Source organism: Physella acuta, unplaced genomic scaffold (assembly GCF_028476545.2).
Source record: "Physella acuta isolate Inbredline_101_S28 unplaced genomic scaffold, ASM2847654v3 ptg001040l, whole genome shotgun sequence".
Taxonomy (NCBI): Eukaryota; Metazoa; Mollusca; class Gastropoda; family Physidae; genus Physella; species Physella acuta.
This window is the reverse complement of record NW_026732557.1, coordinates 495,367-523,302: the sequence shown is the minus strand read 5'-3', so window position 1 is coordinate 523,302 and position 27,936 is coordinate 495,367. Positions and strand designations below refer to the sequence as shown.

The window sequence follows — 27,936 nt, the reverse complement described above, 5'->3', positions numbered from 1 at the left end:
ATGTATGTAACATATGATTCTAAAAAAAACAATGTATGTAACATATGATTCTAAAAAAAAAAACCAAACCACCAACAAAAGGTCTTGGTTATAGCCAGCTTTTGTCTTTCTACACAGGAGCAGAGCTTAAAATCAATACCATTGTAATAGGACACCTCACAAACTTGGCCTAAATAGTGTTTAAATCCTTTTAACATGCCCTGACGCAGTTTAAAGATACACAAAACTGCTGATTAACTAGGATTATGCTGCTGATTAACTAGGATTAAGCTTGATTAACTCTAGATTAAGCTGCTGATTAACTCTAGATTAAGCTGCTGATTAACTCTAGATTAAGCTGCTGATTAACTCTAGATTAGGTTGCTGATTAACTCTAGATTAAGCTATAGTGTAAAACTCGAATTATCTCATAATATAGGATGTTCTTACTTTATGCCTAGTACTTGTATACAGAATTATCAAATCAAAATGTTTCATTAACTAGTTTTCTTAAAAAAATAAAAATGGTAGTACTTATTACAAAATATATTTTTAACCAACCAAGAACATTGTTACATCTGAGTCTGTCTATGATAGGCTCGACCAGATCCTATGTTCAGTGGCTCAACAAATAGTGTGTTGCATTGTTTCTCTTCAGCCCCTCTACTTTAGGTGTCTTTCACCACTCTTTCCTTGGGTGGTTTTCTGCCAAACTGAAGCTTGCGTCGAACTCGACACAGGGGGGCTGAAATCAATGTTTTATTGGCTCAATTTATTCAGTTCATCTATAACACTAATTAGTTTAACAAATAAATAGAATATCAGGTATCATGTTTTCACAGTGAAAAGAAGAAATACAGCTGATGCAGATCTTCACATTAGGATATTGACTCCACAAAAACATTACCAACTACACATTTGTTTACCAAACATCAACTCACCATACAGCAAGTGTAAAAAAAAAATTTAAATATTTTCTAATGTAACATGAAAGATACTATCAGCATCCTCCTTTACCTATGTCACAGAATAAGCAAAAAATACAATTGTTGCCCCCAAACACAAACACCCCCCCCCCCCCAACAATCAACTTAAAACTCGATCTTTCCTTCTCACTTAATTGCATGAAAAAATTAATCATTCCTTCACACAATCACCCAAAACAAAATCTTGCCCCCCTCCCCTGCACAAGTAAAAACTTACCATCTCTAACAAATCTCCCCCTCCCCCGCCCCAAACATATCTATACACTTACCATCTCCAGGGTTCGTACTGCTTTTTGAAAATGAAATTCCAGACTTTTTCCAGACATTTTCCAGACTTTTTTGGAAAAATTCCAGACTTTAGGCAGATAATGTGTTAGCGAATAATTTTTTAAAATGATGCACTATTTGTACTGTCATTATAATTACTCATACTAAATTGACATTTATTTTAGGCAATTGAGCTATATTCATAGTGAACTTTCTCTAGCCAAATTGACAAAAAAACATTTTTTCTAAGTTTGCCTAAAATTTTAACAATTAAAATAATTGATTAAAATGATGCAACTATTTTGTTTCCAACATTAGACTTATGTAATCTGTTCCTGATCTAATTGCTTATGTTTTCAATTAAACTATCATTAAAATGGTATTGCATAATAGTGAGAGTTAATTACTTCAAAGAATAATAATTTAATGTATTAATTTAGGTCTGCTCTTGTTAAGTAGCCTAAATAAATATATGCTACTTGTAAAAAAAAATGTGGAGCAAAAAAAAAAAAAATCATTCACTGTTTGTGCTTATAGTAATAGCTGAGAAACGGGTCTGCAATTAAAAAAAAAGTTGCCGGTATCCTTCTTCCCCCCCCCCCCCCCCCCACAGACACGACACGGTGAAGGGGTCACTGTGAGGTCATAGTAGTCTAGACTTCAGTATGCCTGTTTAATACGTCATAACATGAACTGTGCTGTGACTTATACCCCCTCCCCCACCCTACTTACCAAGAAGTACCAACTACGTACTTGGGGTTACGGTGAGTTCACACAAGTGACCGATGTTACAAGGAGGGGCGGGGTAGTCTAACTTTAATCGTCAGCATTTGCAAAGATTTCAAAAACAGTTTAATGGAAGGTGAATTACAATTAAAGGGGTCATCCATTTATGACGTACACATGGAGGGGGGAAGGGGTCGGAAGATTTTGTGATTACATTCTAAAACAAACATAAAACTTGTATCTAGCAAGTAGAAAGTAAAATTAAGACGACTGTGCTGGTGTTTTAAAAACCATCACAGCGTGTATATAAAACACGGTATTTATATCTGCCCTAACATTATTGCAAGAGCGTGTCGTCACAATTTATAAAACCCTCCTCCCGACTTTCCGGAGTGTGACGTCATTTATGGACGACTCCTAAATAAAAATAGTACCTCTTTGTTAAGCTGAAGCAAACAGAAATATAGGTATGAACCCAAGGAGGCCTTGCGACTTATTAATCTTATAAATGTTATTATATTAATCCAAAGTAAGGGAACGCGTGTGGACAGAGGGCGGGGGAGTGGGGAAGGGGGGGGTCTAAAATCCAAAAAAATGTTGTAAGTCATAAATGGATGACACCTTACAGCTGATAAATTATATCTAAACTACCACTCACACATCTTCCCCATAACTTTTTGTTATGACTGCCTGCATGCAAACTCAAACGATGAAAAAATAGCGGGTAAAATCGAGAGCCTAACAATCATGACGGCGATCATTCTTTTATTAAACGACAATTGTAAGTACTTGTTTTGTAACACATTCACACGGTCAGTCGTGCCACAAAATATCTCTTCCCTCCCTTCCCCTCTTCTCCCAATGACGTAGATCTAGTAACTGAGCATTTTTTTCTGCAAACCAGCGAAAAAACGTCACAACATAGTGTAAACGCGCGCGATAGCGCGGGAAAAAAATTGGAGTAGATTTACTTAAAAATAGCAATTTTTTAAGTTGGAAAATATGGACTACGAAGTTTTGTTTCTAAAACTAGATTCCAGACTTTTTCCAGACTTTTAAAAAATCCTGCCCAAAAACTAGCGATTTTCCAGACTTTTTTAAGTCTTAAATTCACTTTTTGAAATTTAAGACTTTTTCCAGACTTTCCAGACTGCGTACGAACCCTGCATCTCTATCAAATATCAAATCCCCCCCCCCCCCAACATATCTCTACATTTACCATTGCTAGCAAATATCAAATCCCCCCCCCCCCCAACACATGTAAAAACTTACCATCTCTAACAAACACAGCATCAGTTTCCAAGGATGTAGGCGTGACAAAATGTCCATTCCTGCGACAGGCCTCAGTGCGACGTGTCAGGTACCTGGTGGGGGACAGGGTGACCAGGGGTGTCCGGCACTTTTCTGGCGTTGCTGGAGACACAATAGAAACAACCATTGACATGCTGGGTAGAGACACAATGTAAACAACCATTAACATGCTGGGTAGAGACACAATGTAAACAACCATTAACATGCTGGGTAGAGACACAATAAAAACAACCAGTAACATGCTGGGTAGATGGTGGAACTGGTCTAAGTTCTAAACAAAACCAAATGGTTTTTATTAAACTCAGGCAAGACAGTACAGAATCATAGTGAGGTTTTTCTCTGTGGGGTTGTTATAAGGGGTCGGGTCCAGTGTTAGGGTCAATGCAAGAGTTGGGGTTAGAATCTGTTTAGGTTCAGGGCTAATGAAAGGGTTAGAATCTGTTTAGGGTCAGTATTAGAATCAGGTAGGGTTAGTGTTACGTTTAGACTGTGTTAGGATCAGGGCAGGGGTTAAGGTAACAATGCTGAAGCCTAGAATACAAACTACCAATGTTTTCTAAAGTAACAAATCCAGACATCATCTCAAGCCCTGTCTCAATATCATCTAAACAGTCTCAGCGCTAGCACTGAGTCTTGATACCAAGCCTATATCATCTAAACAGTCTGTGCCGCTCTAGCCCCAAGTCTAGACACCAAGCCCACACTATCTAAACAGTCTGCACCGCTCTAGCCCCACCACACAAACTATTTCACCTGACCTGACAGCCCAAGTGTAGCTATGTCATGACATGATCTGCTCTAGTTCAGTTTTTCAACCACCTTCACAGATCACCAGTTAGATCAATGACTTATTGATTTTTTTCCTCTTCAGTATTAAACTACACAAGCTAAAATGTAACTGACAACCTAATTAGTATTACAAAATTCATATTTAAATAAGTTTACAAAGATGTATATAAGTTATATTTCATGCTAAAGTTGTTGATGTTGGAACTATGCATCTGGACAAGTTCTTATACGAAATTTAAAAAAACTATAAACTACTGCCAAATTAATTTTGTTTTAACAGTCTGCATTAATTGAAATGTCAAGAGGAGTGATCAAAAGAGAGGCCACCAGTCTTTGATTCCTCAACAACCTGACTTGCATATTGCATGAATAGGCTATAAAATACCTCCCCCCCCCCCCCCCCAGTCTGGTGAATAAGGCCGCAAGACCTGGTTGGGTACAGTGACACACTATGTTCTATTGGTAAGGCTGAAATCATTCAATGCCAACACAATTCAGTGTGGAGGGTTGTTAGCATAAAATTAGCATGACAGGAGTGGGGAAAAAATCTTTGTGGTAAAATAAGCAAGGAGGTAGAGGAGGAGACTTTAAACAATTGTTGACTCATTTTATTATTGTATAATATAAGTAGGAATAAAAGAGAGGGGCTGGGGGGGGGGTATAAAAAACATATTCTTTTTAAATATGTCTGAACTGCCTGCTTCAATAAATGTCTAAAGTTTTAAGTCTTATCGATCTCCCCCCCCCCCCCCCCTCTCTCTCTAACAATTGAGACATACTTAATCAATCAAGCCAGTTGCGTCAGTGTTCTTTTCTTATTGAATGCTGTATAGAAACAAGAAAAAAATGTATGTGGGTTAATTAAGGGACGGACCCGAGGTACCCACACGTCACAACCCCCCCCCCCCCCCGCGTGTGTGTGTGTGTGCCAGCCAGCAGGTCGACTGGTGTCGAATCTCTACTGGGACCGTCGTGTGTCAGTGTCACAAGTTCTCATGCGCTGGGCTGGTCAGTGGTGAACATGGGAAAAGAGGGTAAGTCATGGGTTGTTTTTTTTATTTTTTTTTATTTTACAGTACTGACATTGCTTGATGCGTGTTTTATACAAGGTCTGTTAATGTAAGACACGGCCTGTTTTTATAATTTTCAATCTTCTAACCGTGTGCCTGAAACGTCCATTACAAAACAATAGCCGTGATAACTTGGTTTAAAGAGTCGACACACCTATTAGAGAGGATGGGCTGCTTATTTATCTTTAAACACCAACAACTACTTTTTTCGTCAGCGGGCAGTAATGAGATTCTTACATTCGTAACTATGGTAACCGGCCGACGTAATTCTTAACGACGGGCAAATAAATTTAAAAAATCATATCGAGGCTTAACTCATCCTCCTAAAAAACTATACATTCATACATTGGTAGTCACTATAACCAAATTAATTCATATCTATCAACAAGTATTACTGCCGGATTTAATATAATGTTAAGAAAGTAAAACGAAACTACATTTTTTTCTATGTACACCTTAACGCGAATGTCGTTACTGGGTATCGTTGAGTTAATGTCGACCACTCGATACATATTTCATTAGTTTAACGGGGCGCAGACAACTGGGTCTATTATTTACTAGGGTATTGATCTCACTTATCTGAACCGGTGATCTAGGGTTACCTAACTCACACCGAGGGCGCGTGCATTAGACCCAGACGATCACTGAAGATAAGAATCACTGGGGTGGATACACATCTAACGACGGTAGTCCGTTTTATAACGTTGCTAGTTCTTTTAACAACGGCATTACCTTCAATAAAGCAGACAGTCGCTTGTATAACTTCGACATGGGCTCATATAACGGCATTTCCTCACGCAACGTCGGGATTTTCTTCTATAACGTCGGCATATCATCAAAATATAACGTCGCGATTTCCTTATATAGCGTCGGCATATCAGCAAAATATAACGTTGCTTTTTCCTCTTTTAACAATGCCATTCCCTTGAGAATAATGTGCGTAGACAGTCGCTCATATAATGACATTTCCTCACGTAACGTCGCCATTTTCTCATTAAACGTCGCGATTTCCTTATATAGCGTCGGCATATCGTCGAAATATAACGTTGCTATTTCTTCTTTTAACAATTGCATAATGTAGACAGTCGCTCATATAATGGCATACGTCGCCATCTCCTTATATAGCCGTGGAATTAGTACGTAGTGTAGATTACTACCAAAGATCAAACCCTCATGTTAAAAAAAAACAACGCTTCTGACATTATGAAACAAAGCCATTAAACACCCATCGGCTTATTTTTGCCAGTTGGCATTAGCATAAATTATACTCTAGCTTATAATTAACTGTGTGATTTTACTCGCTGTATTTACACACCTGGTCTGACGTAATGAAGTAACAGCTATTAAACAAAACCACCTCTGATATTTTTTGTTCCATACAGGTGATGTAGGCGGCGGACATGGAGTAGCGGAGAGATCGGACGGTAGGTTTTAGGTTATGGGGATAATAGGGGTTCATTTCCGTTTAATGGTACCATAGCTAGACACGTCTAGTGGGATTGAGATCACAGGGGTACATTTCCGTTTGAAGGTACCATAACTAAACACGTCTAGTGGGATTGGGGGTAGGGATCACAGGGGTTCATTTCCGTTTGAAGGTACCATAGCTAGACACGTCTAGTGGGATTGGGGGTAGGGATCACAGGGGTTCATTTCCGTTTGAAGGTACCATAGCTAGACACGTCTAGTGGGATTGGGGGTAGGGATCACAGGGGTTCATTTCCGTTTGAAGGTACCATAGCTAGACACGTCTAGTGGGATTGGGGGTAGGGATCACAGGGGTACATTTCCGTTTGAAGGTACCAAACCGCCATGGCTAGACACGACTAGTAGGATTGGGGCAGGGATCACAATGCTAGACGACAATCAAGGACCTCAGATACGGGAAATGTAGAGATAAAGTAAGAGGGAGGTCAAAAGTTTCTAGAAGAAAAAAAATCTCAGCACGACCCTAACTGAAGTTTTATCCATTATCCGGTGTATAGTGTGTAGTAAACATACAAATATTCTAGTACAGTAGCTAGATCTATTGTTAGGTATCAAAGAGTTGAGTGTGTGTAGATTTACTAATGTGTTCAACTCTTTATTCTATACAGGTGACTATGATCGCATTCGGGCGAGAGGAAGGTATGTGTAACTGTATAACACGGTGTGTAAGTGTACATGTTGAGTAGGTGTATAACACGGTGTGTAACGGTATAACACGGTGTGTAACGGTATAACACGGTGTGTAACTGTACAACACGGTGTGTACCACTATAACACAGTGTTTACGTGTACAACACGGTGAGAAACTATAACACGGTGTGTAACTGTACAACACGGTGTGTAAGTGTACATATAGAAAGAAACATAGAAAATATATATTTAAATCAGTGTCATCCGCCCCCCCCCCCCCCTCTTCTCCGAGAATAAAAAAAATCAAAGGAACACGGCAGGTAGATTTTACATGCCATACAGTGCGCAAATACAAAATAATGTGTATACTATGTTGCATGGCATAGAAATGAAGGGAGGAGGGCTTGGGGGGGGGGGGGGGAATGTCTGCTAACAGCATGTCAAGATGTCACTTTCATGTGTTGGGTTTAAACACGGGCTCAGCCATACATCCCCCTAATTAAACCTGCTCACACCACACAACTCTCACATTAAAACCTGCTCACGTTGTTTCAGGGAGCGCTACATCCACCTGGCCAAACACAAGGAACCAAAGGTGGAATGGTGGACGTGCGTGGGGTGAGTACTTATTCATTATATCACGCGAGCTCTTTGATGCTTCAACATAGTGGACATTAAGTAAATATTGATTAGACTAGCACATGCTTGATGATTATTTTTTTAATTTGAAGCTTAGATGAAAACAGCGGTACTAGCAATAGAATGAAAACTATAACCATCGGGATCCAATGTTGCCAGATTGTTCTAGTGTAAAGTGGACAATTATAAGGTGCAAGAAGCCATACAAAATCTTTCTTTATGATTATACATGGGACTGCGTACTCATATTGAAAGCTTATGACACGTAGGCCGAAGTGAACTCGCGTTCACTAAGTCCAAGAAGATAAAGCAGATGTTACAAATTATATTAAGAGTGACCCGTGTTGAAACGTACTATAACATCTACCGTTGTTTAGGCCACCACAAAACTGGGGGACGCAGGAGCCAATGTGGCCCATCAGTAAGGGAGCCATATCAGCCAACCCCAGCGCTAGAATCAGCACACTGGCGGCGCCAAAACGGAACCACAGGACAGGCGAGCAGGAGAACAAGTAGGTATCCCGTACAGGTGAATGTAGGTAGGCTTACAACAGGTAGATACCAAGTAAAGGTAATGTCACCATATGCCCACTATGATTCTATTCTCACTATATGCCCAAATGATTCTAGTGTCACCATATGCCCACTATGATTCTATTCTCACCATATGCCCAAATGATTCTAGTGTCACCATGTGCCCGCTATGATTCTAGTGTCACCATATGTCCACTATGATTCTAGTGTCACCATATGCCCACTATGATTCTATTCTCACCATATGCCCACATGATTCTAGTGTCACCATGTGCCCGCTATGATTCTTCTAGTGTCACCATATGCCCACTATGATTCTAGTAATGTCACCATATGTCCACTATGATTCTAGTGTCACCATATGTCCACAATAATTCTAGTGTCACCATGTGCCCACAATGATTCTAGTGTCACCATATGCCCACGATGATTCTAGTGTCACCACATGCCCACAATGATTCTAGTGTCAACATATGCCCACAATGATTCTAGTGTCACCATATGCCCACAATGATTCTAGTGTCACCACATGCCCACAATGGTTCTAGTGTCAACATATGCCCACAATGATTCTAGTGTCACCATATGCCCACTATGATTCTAGTGTCACCATATGCCCACTATGATTCTATTCTCACCATATGCCCACATGATTCTAGTGTCACCATATGCCCACTATGATTCTATTCTCACCATATGCCCACTATGATTCTATTCTCACCATATGCCCACTATGATTCTAGTGTCACCATATGCCCACTATGATTCTATTCTCACCATATGCCCACATGATTCTAGTGTCACCATGTGCCCGCTATGATTCTAGTGTCATCATATGCTCACTATGATTCTATTCTCACCATATGCCCAAATGATTCTAGTGTCACCATGTGCCCGCTATGATTCTAGTGTCACCATATGTCCACTATGATTCTAGTGTCACCATATGCCCACTATGATTCTATTCTCACCATATGCCCACTATGATTCTAGTAATGTCACCATATGTCCACTATGATTCTAGTGTCACCATATGTCCACAATGATTCTAGTGTCACCATGTGCCTACAATGATTCTAGTGTCACCATATGCTCACTATGATTCTATTGTCACCTTTTGCCCACTATAATTCTAATGTCACCTTGTGCCCACTATGATTCTAGTGTCACCATATGCCCACAATGATTCTAGTGTCAACATATGCCCACAATGATTCTAGTGTCAACATATGCCCACAATGATTCTACTTCTAGTGTCACCATATGTCCTATATGATTCTAGTGTCACCATGTGCCCACAATGATTCTAGTGTCAACATATGCCCACAATGATTCTAGTGTCACCATATGTCCAATATGATTCTAGTGTCACCATATGCCCACAATGATTCTAGTGTCAACATATGCCCACAATGATTCTACTTCTAGTGTCACCATATGTCCTATATGATTCTAGTGTCACCATGTGCCCACAATGATTCTAGTGTCAACATATGCCCACAATGATTCTAGTGTCACCATATGTCCAATATGATTCTAGTGTCACCATGTGCCCACAATGATTCTAGTGTCACCATATGTCCAATATGATTCTAGTGTCACCATATGCCCACTATGATTCTATTCTCACCATATGCCCACATGATTCTAGTGTCACCATGTGCACGCTATGATTCTTCTAGTGTCACCATATGCCCACTATGATTCTAGTAATGTCACCATATGTCCACTATGATTCTAGTGTCACCATATGTCCACAATGATTCTAGTGTCACCATGTGCCCACAATGATTCTAGTGTCACCATATGCTCACTATGATTCTATTGTCACCTTTTGCCCACTATAATTCTAATGTCACCTTTTGCCCACTATGATTCTAGTGTCACCATATGCCCACAATGATTCTAGTGTCACCACATGCCCACAATGGTTCTAGTGTCAACATATGCCCACAATGATTCTAGTGTCACCATATGCCCACTATGATTCTAGTGTCACCATATGCCCACTATGATTCTATTCTCACCATATGCCCACATGATTCTAGTGTCACCATATGCCCACTATGATTCTATTCTCACCATATGCCCACTATGATTCTATTCTCACCATATGCCCACTATGATTCTAGTGTCACCATATGCCCACTATGATTCTATTCTCACCATATGCCCACATGATTCTAGTGTCACCATGTGCCCGCTATGATTCTAGTGTCATCATATGCTCACTATGATTCTATTCTCACCATATGCCCAAATGATTCTAGTGTCACCATGTGCCCGCTATGATTCTAGTGTCACCATATGTCCACTATGATTCTAGTGTCACCATATGCCCACTATGATTCTATTCTCACCATATGCCCACTATGATTCTAGTAATGTCACCATATGTCCACTATGATTCTAGTGTCACCATATGTCCACAATGATTCTAGTGTCACCATGTGCCTACAATGATTCTAGTGTCACCATATGCTCACTATGATTCTATTGTCACCTTTTGCCCACTATAATTCTAATGTCACCTTGTGCCCACTATGATTCTAGTGTCACCATATGCCCACAATGATTCTAGTGTCAACATATGCCCACAATGATTCTAGTGTCAACATATGCCCACAATGATTCTACTTCTAGTGTCACCATATGTCCTATATGATTCTAGTGTCACCATGTGCCCACAATGATTCTAGTGTCAACATATGCCCACAATGATTCTAGTGTCACCATATGTCCAATATGATTCTAGTGTCACCATATGCCCACAATGATTCTAGTGTCAACATATGCCCACAATGATTCTACTTCTAGTGTCACCATATGTCCTATATGATTCTAGTGTCACCATGTGCCCACAATGATTCTAGTGTCAACATATGCCCACAATGATTCTAGTGTCACCATATGTCCAATATGATTCTAGTGTCACCATGTGCCCACAATGATTCTAGTGTCACCATATGTCCAATATGATTCTAGTGTCACCATATGCCCACTATGATTCTATTCTCACCATATGCCCACATGATTCTAGTGTCACCATGTGCACGCTATGATTCTTCTAGTGTCACCATATGCCCACTATGATTCTAGTAATGTCACCATATGTCCACTATGATTCTAGTGTCACCATATGTCCACAATGATTCTAGTGTCACCATGTGCCCACAATGATTCTAGTGTCACCATATGCTCACTATGATTCTATTGTCACCTTTTGCCCACTATAATTCTAATGTCACCTTTTGCCCACTATGATTCTAGTGTCACCATATGCCCACAATGATTCTAGTGTCACCATATGCCCACGATGATTCTAGTGTCACCACATGCCCACAATGATTCTAGTGTCAACATATGCCCACAATGATTCTAGTGTCACCATATGCCCACAATGATTCTAGTGTCACCACATGCCCACAATGGTTCTAGTGTCAACATATGCCCACAATGATTCTAGTGTCACCATGTGCCCACAATGATTCTAGTGTCAACATATGCCCACAATGATTCTAGTGTCACCATATGTCCAATATGATTCTCATGTCACCATATGACCACTATGACTCTAGTGACACCTTGGGCCCACTATGACTGGTGATTCCTCTCTATCCCCCACTGTCAGATCACTCTGGTACTACAGCTGTGGAAGGTCCTCAGCACTCAGCAATGTTGATGAGAATGCCCTGCGAGCCACAGCCACACCAAGGATAGGTGAACTGGCTCACCACAAGACCTTCCCTCAACACACACCCAACAGGTACAGCTGGTGCTATCATACTCACAAAACCCATCACGTGGAAGCTCAAAAGTGGAACTTCCCCTTACACCAAAGTCAAAATATTGAACTATCAACTCTTATTTACAATCAATCAAATAAATTCTACTACTTTTTATATGTTGATAGATTTTTTTTTTTAAAAAATATCAAAATACTGAAATATTAAGCTAGAGTAGAATTTAGAAGAATTAAGTGAAGGTTCTAATAACAACTCACCCTCCCCCCTTCCTCTAATTTTAAAACATGTATCATGCATTAACCATAGATCTAGATCATGTCAAATAGGCCAGCACCTCAAATAAAGATTGTTAATGTTAACACAAACACTAAAGTAAATACACTTTCTAAAATTGTACCAAAAAGATGTGTGAAAACTGAAGCCAATTCAAACAGTTGTGGGACATTAAAATCATAACCCAAACTTTAATCTACAAACATTTGAAAAAAAAAAAAAACAATTTAAACTCTAACTTTAACCCAACGCTTTAATTCCCCACATAGGAATGAATACCAGTACAGCTGTGGCAGGTCGACGCCCATCTGGCTGGTACCCCACGGGGCGCTAACTGCTGAGGCCAGCAACAGAATCGTCAACCTCTCCCACCCCAAGAGAGCCCCACCTGCGTTTCAAGGAGAGAGGCCCCTGCCCTGGGAGGTGCCTGAGACAGCCAGGAAGGCTAAACCCACAGAGAGGCTGGAGCAGCTGTCTTCTCCTAAAGCCAAGATTGACAGACACTACAGAGACCCTCTGTGGCCAGTGAGAGAGAGATTTCCTTTGTTGTTGTCCATGTTGTTTTTGTTGAAACAGAATTAACCACTTTCTGATTCATACATATATAATAAGCTATTTTTTTCTTTATATTCATCCCACATAAAGAATGATTAATTAAAAGCTTTCATTAGAGTCAGCATACTAACAATACAAAGGAAATGTATATGTAATAATTAAATAGATTAAAGTTAAAAGAACGTTGACCAGGATAAAGTAGAATAACAAAACACAAAGGTATTTTGTTGAGTTTAAGGTGACCCAAAGCCAGCTTGTAGACAGCAGGTCATTTAGAAAATAGGAATAGATTACTGAGATAATAGGAAGTTGGTTAATTATGACTGGATTAAAACATTACTTAATAATCGTTATGACTCAAATGTTAAGTTAATTCCTCAGTATCATAATAACAAGAGAAACTCTTGCCTAATTGAATTGACTTTAATTGGTAGCTTCATTTAAATAGATGCTAATTGATAGCTTCAAATTAATGAATGCTAAATGGTAGCTTCATATTAGTCAATGCCAATTGGTAACTTCATATTACTAAATGAAGTTTCCCTCCTACCGCAGGTATCAGAAGCCGTAAGGAACTCAGTGGCCACACAGAGATGCACAGAGCTGGCCAGGGCCAAGTCCACAGTGGAGGGCTTCCAGCCTCCAAGGGAGATAGAGTGGCCAGTGACCAAGGCGGCCAAACAGGCCTCAGCTACAGGGAGACTGAGTGAACTGGCCCAGCCCGTACAGAGGACCAACATGAACATTCTGCAGTTCAACCCTGACGCCTTTCAAGTCAAGCCTACGGCACTCAAAGGACACTTCCCAGATAGGATACATGCCCTGGCTCAACCAATAGAGCGATAATGTGATAAAAGTCTACTCTTAAAGGATTTATATGGACATACCCCTTCTATTCTCAACAGAAAAAGATTTTAGAGTTTAATTTGCTTTTAAAATATTATTTTCTTTATTTGATTTTTTGAAAAAATGCACGTGTTTGAACATACATTGTGTTTCATGTTAAGTTTATAATACTATATTACAATTTTATTACTTTCAAATTTGTTTCTGAGAGAAAAGCTATTTTAATTCTAGAAAATGTTTTATGTTTAACTGCTCACTGTCACATAAATTCATGTATAAAACAACTGCTTAAAATTTTTACAATGCCAATCAGTATTAAATGTATGAGCACATAAATTTATTTATTGTTGAATTTTATTAAATTGCTATTATTTTGGACTGCTTGAGCTTGTTTATTTCTTTTTCAATAGTTATCAGACTTTCAGCACTTGGGATCTCTATTTTCAGTGGAAATAATATGAGTGTGTGATTCTTGCTAATAGTTATGCAGTTATGTAACTAGTGGAATATTTTAGCAGGTTGGTGTGGGGGGGGAGGGGGTAGTCAGGCATTGTAGGGTTGAAATTTTCATTACCAAAACAAGTTGTGTAGATCTTAAAAAGCTTTTTCTGTACCATCAGGATTGGTACAATGAAACTCACAATTGCTCATTTATGTTAATGATAACTATCTATGAAAATAAGGATGGGGAATTTATATTAAGTTAAAAGTCTGAATTATATTACTCTACAAAAGCAAATCATTAAGTAGAAAAACCTACCATGGCTTATATATTGAAGAAGAATAAAAATAAAAACTCATTTTAAAAACGAAGCAAAAGATGATCTGGTTTGTATTCTCTTTATTAACTCCATGAGCATAATGAAATAATTTATTTAAAAAATACATCTCACTCTTGATTCTGAAGAGCACTCACATTATAATAATAGTATATGCATTTAATTAATATAAAGAACATTATCTCTAATAAAAAACTGTTCTTCCAATGTGCTCAATCAAAATTAAATTAATAGACTTTTTACTTAAGGTAATTCTCTTTGTTATTACATTTTGTTAAGAATCATTTTAAAGAACAAAACTACAGTAAAAATATTCCCCAAACTAAACAAAAAAATCATTTGATTAACTGATTTGCTCTTGTAGAATAATTTCTAGTTAAAAAAAATTAAAATAAACTGCTGTCTACAAGGATATACACATTTTTAAAAGGGGTTTTACTTAAACAGAAACAAGGGAACCAATATTCACTAACAAAAGATGTTGAAATATACCATTTTACAGTTCAACACAAGAGAAAAACAGAATTTAAATGCAAATGTACAAAGCTGGAATATCTTATTTTAAATACTATCTTGAGCCTGATTTGCTCTCACCTTGTCTGGCTTCCGCATACACTTTGTACATTTCAGGGATACTTTTAAATCGATTGATCTTGCGCTGAAGTTGTTTGGGTGTTTCTTGGTAAAAATTTCTTTCATCTCTAGACATACCCTTAAACAGAAAACAAGATGTTGATCAAATGTAAGCTACTGACTTAAAAGTAAATATATTAACAATTTACACAATCATGATTTTTTTTGCTGATGAATATTTAAACGGATGTTATTCGAAATTTTTTAAAAATGGAGCGAGTTTTGTGATACCTTATAATTATCACCATATTTATCCATCAAGTAAATACAGAATCCAGCATCTTCTTCTGACATGCTCATTTTCTTTGGACCTGATATTTTGGATTTCTCTTCAAGATCTAAAGTAGAAAAACAAATGATAAAAAGAACGTGGATGTAAAATATTTTTCACACTTTAAAAAATAGAAAGCCTATTCAAAAACAATGCATATATAGTTTACCTTGAATGACAAAATTTTTCACTGGTGTCTTTTGTAAATCAACTTCCATTTCTACATCAAGCATTCCCATTTTTGTCACCTGCAATAAATGTTAAGTGTTTTAAAAATGTCAATTAATCTCTAATTAATATTTCTCCAAATTTTAAAAATATCTTAACAGTAATGTAAATTTAGTCTACAGGTACAAGTTGCAATGTAATAAGCTAAAACAGTCCTGTACAGTATCTAATTAGTGAAGATACATGGGCAGAAAGTTAAAAAATATTACATTTTAATAGAATCAAACCAAATGTGTTATTGTTATTAAATAAACTATTAAAATTAATGAGCAAATATAAATTACTATTGACAATAGCTTCCAGTTAAAGGAAATATGAAGGGAGGTGTAGTCAAGCTATTTTGTTAAACACCTAATATGCCTAAACACAATTTTTTTTTTAAATAAAAAAAAGAGACAAGTTTACCTTTGACTTAGGAACAGGGAAAGTCTTGTTAGGATCAACAGATATTCCCATCTCCTCCAGATTTCTGTCAAGTGTTTTTGTTTCATCCCATGCCTTCTTGATTTCTTCACTGTCATGAGATAAGAAAAAGATTTAGGCCAATAAAATGTGGTTTAACTCACTTAGACTACTTGGACACATGTTCTTAAAATTTGAACAATTTCCTATGCTATTTGAGTATTTCAATTAATGATATAATAAACTATTTAGGCCTATACCAGAGGAAACAGAAGTTTACTCCAAAATGTATTTCTAATATCCACAACTCTATGATTTCCAAAACTAGACATTGTTTTTTGATGAATTAGTTATTAGTTTGTAGGCCCGTCAATTGGATATTTTAGATTTCAAATATCTAGACTATTCTAGACCAATTGCGATTACCACTATCAGCTTCCACTGCCTTCCAGGTATTACTTTAACATTTAACTTCACTAGATTCAGTAGGCCTAGATAATTTTGGCCTAGAATCTAGATCTAGATGTTTACTAATTCATTTTGGTCTAGATCTAGATTGAAAGTTTGATGAAAGGTCAGGTAAGACCGTAAGCCGTCAAGGGCCAAAATGAATGAATCATATGAAATATGAATGCAACTGTGGACTAGGCTAGATCAAGGTTACAGGTCAGGTAAGGTAGTAGAGTCTAGATTTTGATTTAGATCAGAATCTAGATTCTTACTAAGTTAACCAATTCAATAACTAAGGATGAAGTAGACAAGAACCAACCAAAATATGAAAATAGGCCTAAACTTTTTAATAGTTAATTAATAATTAAGTTAATAGGCCTAGGCCCCCTATTTTAAATTATTTTTTAATTTTTAATTTTTACTAAACAACTGAACTGAAATGAACACAATAATTCACAATAAGTTAATAAACTTAATAATAAGTTAATAGCTATGATGGGTCTAATAAAACTGTTGAACATTAATACTCTAGACTACTTTAAAGATTACTTCTTAAGTTGAAAGAGTCAGTGAGTTACAAACTACACCACTACAGTGTCACTACAGGCTAAAACCGCTAAAACAGTTCGAGTCAGATAGATCAAGAATTATCGAGATTAGGTAGTTTTACTATTCGATACTTTAGACACAATAAATATAAAATACACACTAACCACTTAATCGTAGGCATTCCCTTAGCTTTTTTCCAGTTCTTCTTTCTGTCTTTATCATAACGAAATTTAAGGTGACGTTTCTGTTTCTTCACTTTACCCATTTTTAATTGCAAATGTCCAGGGAAAAACAACTATAACACGTGTGTATCACCGAAGTTTTGTAAACAACTCCCACTTGACCTACTTCTACACATCTAAAACTACATTCGCAGAGTTTAATTGTATAGAAAATAATTTAGTAAATTTAGATAATTTATAATACTGTTTTTTAAAGAAACAAAGCTACTAAAAAATAAAACAATACATAATTTAAATGGACATCATCGTTATTGATTCAATATATTGTAGATATAGTCTGATATCGTTTGTTTCTGTCTTTATTCTTCTAACTAGATCTATAGGCTTATTTAAAGTTTTAAAATCATCTTATTATTCTTATTACTTCGTACTACTGATGAGTTCGTGATATAGGCCCTAGACCTATATTTGAAACAGAATTACCGAAATTATGCCAAACTATTTTTTTAAAGAAATCAGGCAAAATATTTTTTTACTTTGTTTACTCGTCCTACAAGAATTTTAAACCTTCCTTTTACAATAAAGCTGTTTGATAGCTTGATTACCTCCCTTACTTAATAATAAGTTCATTAAAAAAAATTTAAAATACGAAGTCTAGTTTCTATACATTTAACGCAGTAAAAGTAAAAGTAGTAAAATAAACCGGGAGTGATCTCCCCTAAACTTTCTCGAATATTCTTATATAAAATAACAGGGGATGGGAACTCGAGCTATAGACATGATTTTTAATCCATTTTAAATACTTTAAGTTTTAAAAATAGAATAAAATCTCGTAGACAAATTAATTGCACACCAAGTGAACGCCAAATAAAAAAGCGCATAATGGTGCGCAATATTATTAGTACTTTTAAAATTTACATTAGTTTTTTGAGAAATCGGAAGTAGCGTAAATTACTACTTCCAGTCAACGGAAATTACTCAAAATTTAACAGAAGGTAGAGAACTAGATCTTTTACTTACATGTGAAATTTCATTTATCGATCTGAAATAGTACTCAAGTTATAGGCTTTTGAAAAATTCAAAGTAGGAAAAGTACCACTTCCGGTTATCGGAAATCGCTCAAAAGTTGATACGGATCTACGATTTCGATAAAATACTTATATATGAAATTTCATCAACGTAGCTGTAACGGTACTCAAGTTATCGTGTTTACACACGGACAGACAGACACACAGACACACAGACAGACACACAGACATACGGACAAGATTGCAAAATTATGTTTTTCCGTATCAGTGAGGTGTAAAACGTCGAGATTTGTAAAAATCTCGATTTTTTTTTTTTGCACGATTACAAGACTTTCTCTATACTTCGTATATACGAGAAAGTAAAAATCATTCAAGTACAATCAGAGTTTCTTCCAGGCATCTCTTCGGGGGGAAGGGGGGGGGGGGGCCTAGCCCCGCCCCCCCCCCCCCCCCGAAATTTTTTTACCGCCCCCCCCTCCCCGAACGAAATGAAATTTATATAATTTATATAGAAAATATATACTTTTAACAGTGTCCGCCCCCCCCCCCCCCGAAGAAAGTCTACCGCCCCCCACCCCCGAAAATTTCAAGTGCCCCCCCCCCCCCCCGGAGAAAAAAGTCTGGAAGAAACACTGAGTACAATGCCTTTACAATTGCATTGAATCTATTTAAAAAAAAAAACCACAACGACTACTAATGATACTTGATACGCTATAAAATGATGTACATAATGGACCAACACGAATGAGCGAGGGGGGGGGGGGTGTCATCGATTTTTTTTTTTCAAATGTCTTTTTTCCTCGCAGTTCAGTTTCCCAGTTCAGGGCATTTCTTTACAAGTACATGGAACCTGCTTTTGGAAGCTTCATGCTGAGGTTTATTCTCCCGACCAAGACTATTAGTTCGATGCAAAAAATTCACATCAAGTTATCTATAGATTGTACCAACATTATATCGTCTTTTTTATTCATAATGCCCTCCATAGGATCTAGTACCCTTCATATTTTACCTCCAACAGATCAAGTCTGCTAAATATTTTTCCTCCATAAGATCCCATACGGATTGTCACTCTATAACACCTTTAGAGATCTTCCCTCTATAAGATTCCCTTCATACTTTCCCTCCATAAGATCCATACAGATCTTACCCCCAAAAGATCCCTATATAATTGCGCTCCATGAGATCCAGTCTCATTCAGAATACTTCTCCATCGCAAGACAGCCTTATATTAGGCCTATCCAATGAAGGCACCGTTTTCTGATATTGCTTGGCGGTGGTATATCTTATCACTGATGGGGTTCGTGTGAAAGCTTTATCAGCAAGTATTATTAATTGGTCTACGGTTTGACAATATATTTCTACTCACCTACACAAATTTAGTGTACTACAGCTTGGTAGTTCAGTTCGAGCTATGTTCTACAACTTTCTTTCTTGCTATATTTATATACAGATTTTTAAAAATTCGGGCGGGAATAAGACAAGTAAAATATTTAAGTAATATTTGAAAAAATATTTAAGTTTTGTTTTACTTTGTTATAAATTGAAATCAAAATAGCTTAAAAAGAACAAGCCGCTTTCACGTTTTACTATCGATACCCTTTTTGTTTCATTCTAAAAAAAAAGTTTAAAAAAATGACTCAGTGAGTTTTAAAAGTGCGCTACGCCCACCCCCTTCATTTCCAAAAAAAATCCTTTCAATAAGTGCTCCAAGTTTAAAAAAACACACGACCATGTCAGTGACATTAGGAAAATGAGGCGATTCCACAACTCTTAGTCGTCATTAAAAACAACAATTAACCGACCTAATTGGAGGAGCGGGTCTTGGCGAAATCTCAACCCAATCCTTCAGTTTCTTTTTCTTCAAGTTCTAGCACAACGCCATGGCTAGCATTACAGTTAACAACAAGCGCTGTTCATCAGAAAATTCGGTGTGTCTTTAACTCTACGTCTCGCCCTGGCTGTAAATTAATGGCTCGGTAATTAGTGACATCTCAGTTTGACAAACGCTGTGTTAGAGTTGCTTCTCTTTGTTAAAACTTTTTTTTTTCTAGGCCGTGCGATTTTTTTGGCAAGGCACATTCTAGAAAGTGACGTAGGCTAATTTATAGCCACTGTCAAAACTAAAAAAAAATGTGTAGATCCATTTTTTTCTTTTTGGTTTTAAAACCAATCTGTATTCTATATTCTAGTGTATATTAAAATAATGTTCAAAATGATTTTTTATCATCTTTAAAATATATTCAATTTTAAAATGTCATTATTCCTCTTTTATTAAAAACAAATTTCAACTCTTAATTTTCGTGTTACTTTTAATTAAGGTAACTGATAAACATATGTCGGCTTTCCACGTGATATTTATTTCCCTTTATGTAAATAGAATCACATTATGTGGACTACATATTACTTGCTCACTACCCCTGTCCCAAATGACTTGGAAAGTCTTTCCTCCATCCATTCCCACCCATTGACAACAACACTGTTATCCTATAAACCACAGGAACATGTGATAAAACTGTGGTTTACACAACATAGCGCAACATCTTAATTTACTAAATAAAAGCCAAATATCGAGAGATTTACAACCTAGGGATTATTTTACATTTAATATCATCTAGAAAGAAAAATTTAATAAACTGAAGACTAGTAGTTGAAAAAAAATTAATTATAAACTATTTCTTTGAGTACTGCTCAAAACTATTTACAAATTTTGTTTTGTTCTGGCTATTTTTATTAAAACTTAAAGATCAGAGGCGTAAACTGAGGGTAGGAGAGGAAACAATTTTTTTTTAAATTTTTCGGAAATGTATTCAGTTAAAATGAATCCCAACTATCATTCAAACAAAGACACATCAGATTGTAATAAAGTGAAAAATTGGCGCCATTTTAAACGCCCCATCTACTCCGTCGACATCGCTATGCCTCAAATATAGTTGATAAGCAATTTGTTGTTTTACTAGTAATTGATGATTTTCAAAAGTGCAACAAACAACATAGACCAAGACCATGAAGACACGGTAGGCCTATATAGTTCAAGGCCTGGCTCCCAAAACCTTTCTGCTAACAACATTTTTAACATTAGGGTGCTATCTCTCTCGTATACGGTCATTACTGGCTCAAGCTTTTGCTCATTAGACTGAAAGACTGGAGCCCATGTTACCAGCCTCTAGATATGTGGGTTTCCGCCAGGTTTCCAGTGCATCGCAAAACCTGGTTTGGGCATGATGACGAGTTGGGTCACAGGAGGAACGAACCGGGTTTCGTTACATTCGGGGTTAGCAAGCGTGATATAGAGTTATACGTGGTAGTGTTAATGTTTAATTTATTGCAGATAGTTGACATCATAATTAGGTCAGGTTAGTCTGACAAGCCTTCTGTGAAATAGGCCGCTTACAAAAGCTTTCCATGCATCTCTGTCCTGGGCTAGTCTCTCCAACTGTCCCCATGTGTCCTGGGCTAGTCTCTCCAACTGTCCCCATGTGTCCTGGGCTAGTCTCTCCAACTGTCCCCAGGTGTCCTGGGCTAGTCTCTCCAACTGTCCCCATGTGTCCTGGGCTAGTCTCTCCAACTGTCCCCATGTGTCCTGGGCTAGTCTCTCCAACTGTCCCCAGGTGTCCTGGGCTAGTCTCTCCAACTGTCCCCAGGTGTCCTGGGCTAGTCTCTCCAACTGTCCCCAGGTGTCCTGGGCTAGTCTCTCCAACTGTCCCCAGGTGTCCTGGGCTAGTCTCTCCAACTGTCCCCAGGTGTCCTGGGCTAGTCTCTCCAACTGTCCCCAGGTGTCCTGGGCTAGTCTCTCCAACTGTCCCCAGGTGTCCTGGGCTAGTCTCTCCAACTGTCCCCAGGTGTCCTGGGCTAGTCTCTCCAACTGTCCCCAGGTGTCCTGGGCTAGTCTCTCCAACTGTCCCCAGGTGTCCTGGGCTAGTCTCTCCAACTGTCCCCAGGTGTCCTAGGCTAGTCTCTCCTACTGTCCCCAGGTGTCCTGGGCTAGTCTCTCCAACTGTCCCCAGGTGTCCTGGGCTAGTCTCTCCTACTGTCCCCTGGTGTATCCCTTCTTCTTGGTTTCAGGCATCTCTGTCCTGGGCTAGTCTCCCCAACTGTCCCCAGGTGTATCCAATCTTCTTGGTGTCTTCTTCTAGGTCACGTCTCCAGGTCTTTGATGGTCTGCCTTCCTTTTATTTTGTCCTATAGATTCCTTGTGAGGGTCAGTCTTATTTATATTAACAGTACTTTGATAATATCAAAATACTGTTAAATAAATATTTAATCCAATCGACTTTTTTTTCGTGTGTATGCAGTTAAAAGTATAATGTGTAAACTCTTTAATTGTCAAAAGTTTTATTTTAAGCTGAAATTACTAGATTTTGGTTTTAGCTCAGATTTAGAAAAAAATAAATGTTCGCCCTCATTGGAAAGACTCTGGCGGGTACCTAACTCACGTTAGGGAAAGTAAGGGCGGCTGGGCATAATGCTGACCACATTATCCCTTCATATGCCGCGGTCTAGGAAACATATGAACTCCATTTCATCTGCCCAATCGATCGTTAGGTTTAAAGAGGAATCTTTACTACTTTACTCATTGGAATGGATGTATTTTAACCAACACGAAATGATGATTTACAATCCCGTTAAAATGGTGATTTTCAGCACAGAGTAAAAAGGATGATTTCATAGTATTGCACTAATTATTTTATCATTTTCATCTCACTCAAGAAAGGATGATTTTCAACCCAGAGATGAAAAAGATGATTTAACACTGCTGAAATTCTAGCTTATAGATTTGAGTCCCATGACAATTTGCATCCTAATATTGAGTGAATAACTTACAGTCGAGTGTTTAAAAGATGATTTCCTGCATTGAAATGATGATATTAATTTCAAAATTAAGTGCATGATTTTCCGCCTAGCTTTTAAAAGATTATTTCAGCATTGAAATGATGATATTAATTCCAATATTGAGTGAATAATTTTCAGCCTAGTGTTTAAAAGATGATTTCGTGGTTGAAATGATGATATTTATTTCAATATGGAGTGAATGATTTTCAGCCTAGTGTTTAAAAGATGATTTCAGTATTGAAATGATGATATATCCCCTCGAGCTGAATTTACCCCCCCCCCCTCACGCCTCACCCCCTAGCACCACCGACAACACCGCCTGCAAGGTGCTCATTACTGGGGCCCGTGGCTTACCTGCTCAGGTCAACATCGGCCCCGCGACAACGATCGTGAGATGCTCTCTCTGACGTCCGCCATGCCTGCCCGGCCCTCATATCTTGGTCAGTGATCACAATTTCCTGTCTCGTCAATCCGATTTGATGGTCACTCGCTTGAGGAAATTTGACCTCTGGGATAATTAACTCGCCCTTTTCTGAATCCACCCCTCCACTGGAGGGTAATTTTTCACGTCTTTGGGGTAATTATTTCAATTTCTCGACCGTTTTAATTAGACTTTTCAATACTGGGAGCATCGGGGCTCCGCCGTCTCATAGAGACAATTCGCATGATGAAGTAATGCTCGGATAAGGCTTTTGATTCTTCATTCTCAATTTGTCACTTCAGTACAAATGGGGAGGGAAAGGGAAGGGGGGCGTTGTTGGGGAAAAAAAAAACGCGTTCATTAAAATCGACATGCTCTAATAGTGTGAAGTGTGAGGTTTTATCGTAGATAAAGCGCAACAAAATATTGAGAACAACAAAAAAAATGTCGCTCATTGGAGTGCATCTGTTTTTAACTTAGTTTTGTAATTTGTTTATTTGTTTAATAAAATGTCCTACAACCTCGCTAATTACAGTGGGACAATAATAATGTCATATTATCCAGTTATTTTTATTGTTCAGTACAATTAACACCAAATTAAAAAAAAAAAAGCATGATAATTTTGAGAAATATTTTTCCCCCTAATAAAGATTCTTTGTTGTTCATTAATTAAAAATATTAATTTGTTTCAAGTTTCTTTTTACGAATAATGTAAATTCAGTTTCTATTTAAGTTTTCGAATTTGCAAATTTATTTTTACATCACAATCAAATTTTAGACTACTCTTGATGAGAGGCCTACGGAGTGACTGTAAGCAGTGACGTCACATTATAGGATGCAGTGTTTCGTCCAGACTTTTTTCTCCGGGGGGGGGGGGGGGCACTTGAAATTTTAGGGAGGGGGGCGGTAGACTTTCTTTGGGGGGGGGGGGGGGTGAGCACTGTTAAAAGTATATATTTTCTAGATAAATTATATAAATTTCACTTCGTTCGGGGGGGGGGGGGGGCGGTAGAATTTTTTCGGGGGGGAGGGGGGGGGGGGGGGGGTTCGCCCCTACTCCGAGAAGATGCCTGGAAGAAACTCTGATAGGATGTCACCCCCCCCCCCCCCCCCCCAACGCACACACAGCATCCAACAATTCTGCATATTCAGTTTTGTTTCTACTCCCCCCCCCCCCCCCCCCCCACCTACTATTTTCATCAATTTAACTGGATAAAATATTATTTTGACAGATTTTTAAAAAAAAATTTGGCGTCACCCTCTAATTTGTGTCACCCGGTGCGCACCGCACCCCCGCCCGGCCCCCGCCTTGTGACGCCACTGACGATAAGTCGTGATGACTTAAAGTCATCTTCTCGGCGACACCGGCCGCCTAATTGGTAGCCTACTCATGACTTGCTGCGTGCGATTACTCATATGACGCCCCCCCCCCCCCACCTTAATGTGAGCATGCGCATTACAGGAGATTAACACGTGACTTCCCGACCCGCGTGCCGGCGGGATCAAAGTGGGGTTTTCATTTCAGGGTTGGCGTAAGCGAGCATTAATAAATCGGGTTGCAGCATTCGTTTTTTTTTTTTCTTTCAAACTTTTTAAACTGAATCGAACCTTGGTGATGATGGGCTGATGTGAATTCTCCATCAGCATTCAATTTTTAATTTTATTTTTTTAAAAAGAGAAAGGTACACCCAAAATCATGAAGAAGTTTTAACATATTGTCTTTGTAGCACAAAAGAAGACATTGAATCACAATGAGATTGTAGTTGAAATAATTGTTAATATTTCAATATTTAAAAAATTACTATTTACATACAGCGATATCTAATTGCAGCCAACATTTTCATACATATTTACCCCGAGTCTAATTAAACTATATAGTCAAAAACATATAAAATTCATATTTTCCTGTTGGTTGCCTAAGACACATTGTACAGATGAAGTAGAGTTCATCTGTTTCAACGTCCAAGGTATAGGGGAGGATAGTGTAGTCAACAGTTTGCACAGTCGCCTTAGGGTGGACTCACGAGAGTTCTACTGACTCGAGCAATGGATCCGAACTCTAGACTTTTTGGTCAGTATGGGCTCTACCAATACTACCATAGAACCTCCTCCTCCTAAAATGTATTGTTATAATTTTCATGCATCAGTGTGTAGGCTAAAGTAAACACTAGAATAGTAAAGGAAACGGGTGTTGTCGTGGGTTCGGAACCTAGTGTGCTTTTTTTTTTTGCTCTTAATTGTAATGTTGGAGGGGATTTCTTCCAACACAATTAAGATTTAGTGTCAACATTATATGCGCCATATGGGCCATATGGCCCGGTGTCTCCGACTTCAACATATATGTGCTTTCATAGCCTGTGTTAACCATAGAACAAACTACGAGGCAACAGAAGTGTGTTTTTGGAGTTTTCGCTCTTAGATGGGTTGCTGTCCCCAGCTAACGAGCCTCATCTGCCCAATGATTCAAACTCTAGACTTTTGGTTTAGCAATCATACGATCTCCCTCCCGACCACACTGTCTCCAAACCAGGCGACAACAGCTACGTGTCTACAACAGATAACCAGTTAGGGTTTAGGTTAAGCTAAAAACGCGAGTACATTTTCCACCATTCAGTAACTGTCATACATATGCTCTTTAGTAGAGATACTATCCTTTACAACTTTAAAAACTCTTTTCGTGAGTCTTGCAATAGAGCTGGTAAGTAAGTCGCCAACCAGTTCTATGGCTCATGCAGGTATTATTGAGCTGTAGAACTGGTCGGTGACCTACTTACCAGCCCTATTCCCCTCTTTCGTTATTATTATAGAGAAATATCATTGATACAGTTATTGACTTTATAAAAAAACAATAATAAATCGTCACGTTTCATCGTTCGCCCCTAACACATTCAGAGAGAATTATGTTATAAAATCCAATCCTTAATGCTAGGTCTCCAGCCTCTGATTAGCTTAGTTAACACAAAAAACCCACCTTCAGTGGGTACCTAGCGATCACTAGCGGTTGATTAGTTCAATTTTTATCTGCTCGGAGCACAGATACAGATGGCTGTATAGGAGTGTTGTAAGTTCTCCAGGAATTAGGACCTGTTCAGGACACAGGAGGGAGGACCTGTTAAGGACACAGGAGGGAGCTAGGTTAATCAAACTGCTTTACAGAGGTCAATGTGGAAATATCCCCGTGGAGCTAGTTTTCATGGCACGAGATTTATTATTTTTAGATTTTAATTTACGTGTAGGGCGATTATTTGGCTAGTTAAGGAAACTTTGCTTCATGAAAGTATATGTGTTGAAATACGTTGTGAGCAAGGCGAGATGATGCTCACTTGCATATTCATGAGTGAGTATGGGAGAGTCTTAGGGTGGGAACCCAACAGATACTGTTAGGGGGGGGGGGGTTGAACCCGCTCCCTCACCCCAGTCTTAGGGTAGGAACTTATCAGAGGGAGATAAGTTGGGGGAGGAGACTAGAATAGAGGCGTAGCTAAGGGGGGGTACATATGTCCCCGGGCGCCGCCCTGGGGGCGCTAAAATGGGTTGGAAAAAAATTAAAAGCTCATTTTAGCTGCAGTTTTGCATTATAAATATAAACATATATGGGGGGGGGGGCGAATTGAAAGTTTGTCCCCAGGCGCCGGGAAGGGTCGCTACGCCCCTGGGCTAGAATTTGCTCCCTCACCCAAAGTAAAGGTTCATCTATAGACCTAGCTATCCGTTGGGCAGATGGAACAGTTCATACATTTCTTGACCTGGGCGTATGAAGGGGTTGTGGTCAGCAACATGCCCGGCCGCCTGTACTTTCCCCAACGTGTCGGATACCCATCAGAGCTCTACAATTCGACCACGCCGTCCCACTTCCTCTCCCCTATGCACAAAAAAACGCTGAAATTTAAACACAGTACTGTCCCAAACTATTCCCTTAGCTCTGCTCCTAACCCTAGCTATAATCCCAGTTCTATATGTATCTCAAGTTAACTCCAACTGAGTCGTAAAGCCATTATCTAGCTCTAGCACTAGCATTTAGCCCGTCTAAGCGTCAGTTCGATTTGTGGTTGTTCTTACAAAGCACCACGTGAATAGTTAAGACAGGTATACTAGTTGGTGCGTGAATGTGTTGAGGGGTAAGTGGGGGGGGGGGGGGGTAAAAATCTTACGTGGAATAAACTTAATTATTTCATTTTAAAACATGGGGTGACAATCCAAGTACATTCTTGTTAGAATTAGCATTAATTGGGGTAGATTAACCTAAAGTTATTGGTGGTGGTGGTGGTAGGGCGAGAGTATAGGTACCTGGCTTTTTGTGACGACGTGTCAGGATTACGATGAG

General features: G+C 38.5%; 1 protein-coding gene across 1 annotated transcript; it reads right to left on the bottom strand.

Moving 5' to 3' along the window:
- Window positions 1–347: 347 nt before the first annotated feature.
- On the bottom strand, window positions 348–17,494 carry LOC131954928 (nucleolar protein 16). The gene is made up of 7 exons (XM_059318775.1): window positions 17,316–17,494; window positions 16,156–16,264; window positions 15,692–15,770; window positions 15,483–15,589; window positions 15,213–15,330; window positions 3,231–3,371; window positions 348–724 (listed from the first exon to the last, which is right to left on the bottom strand). The coding sequence occupies exons 1-7, from the start codon at window positions 17,414–17,416 to the stop codon at window positions 648–650; spliced, it is 732 nt and encodes a 243-aa protein (XP_059174758.1). The 5' UTR covers window positions 17,417–17,494; the 3' UTR covers window positions 348–647.
- Between the last annotated feature and the right edge of the window lie 10,442 nt (window positions 17,495–27,936).

What these genes read in the sequence shown, in the direction of transcription:
- LOC131954928 (XM_059318775.1), bottom strand. Translation starts at nt 17,416, where the DNA reads ATGGGTAAAGTGAAGAAACAGAAACGTCACCTTAAATTTCGTTATGAT. An exon ending in GAAAAATTTTGTCATTCAAG is followed by an intron (nt 15,590 to 15,691) that starts GTAAACTATATA and finishes TTTCTACTTTAG; the next exon opens with ATCTTGAAGAGAAATCCAAA. An exon ending in TGCTGTGTTTGTTAGAGATG is followed by an intron (nt 725 to 3,230) that starts GTAAGTTTTTAC and finishes CATTGATTTCAG; the next exon opens with CCCCCCTGTGTCGAGTTCGA.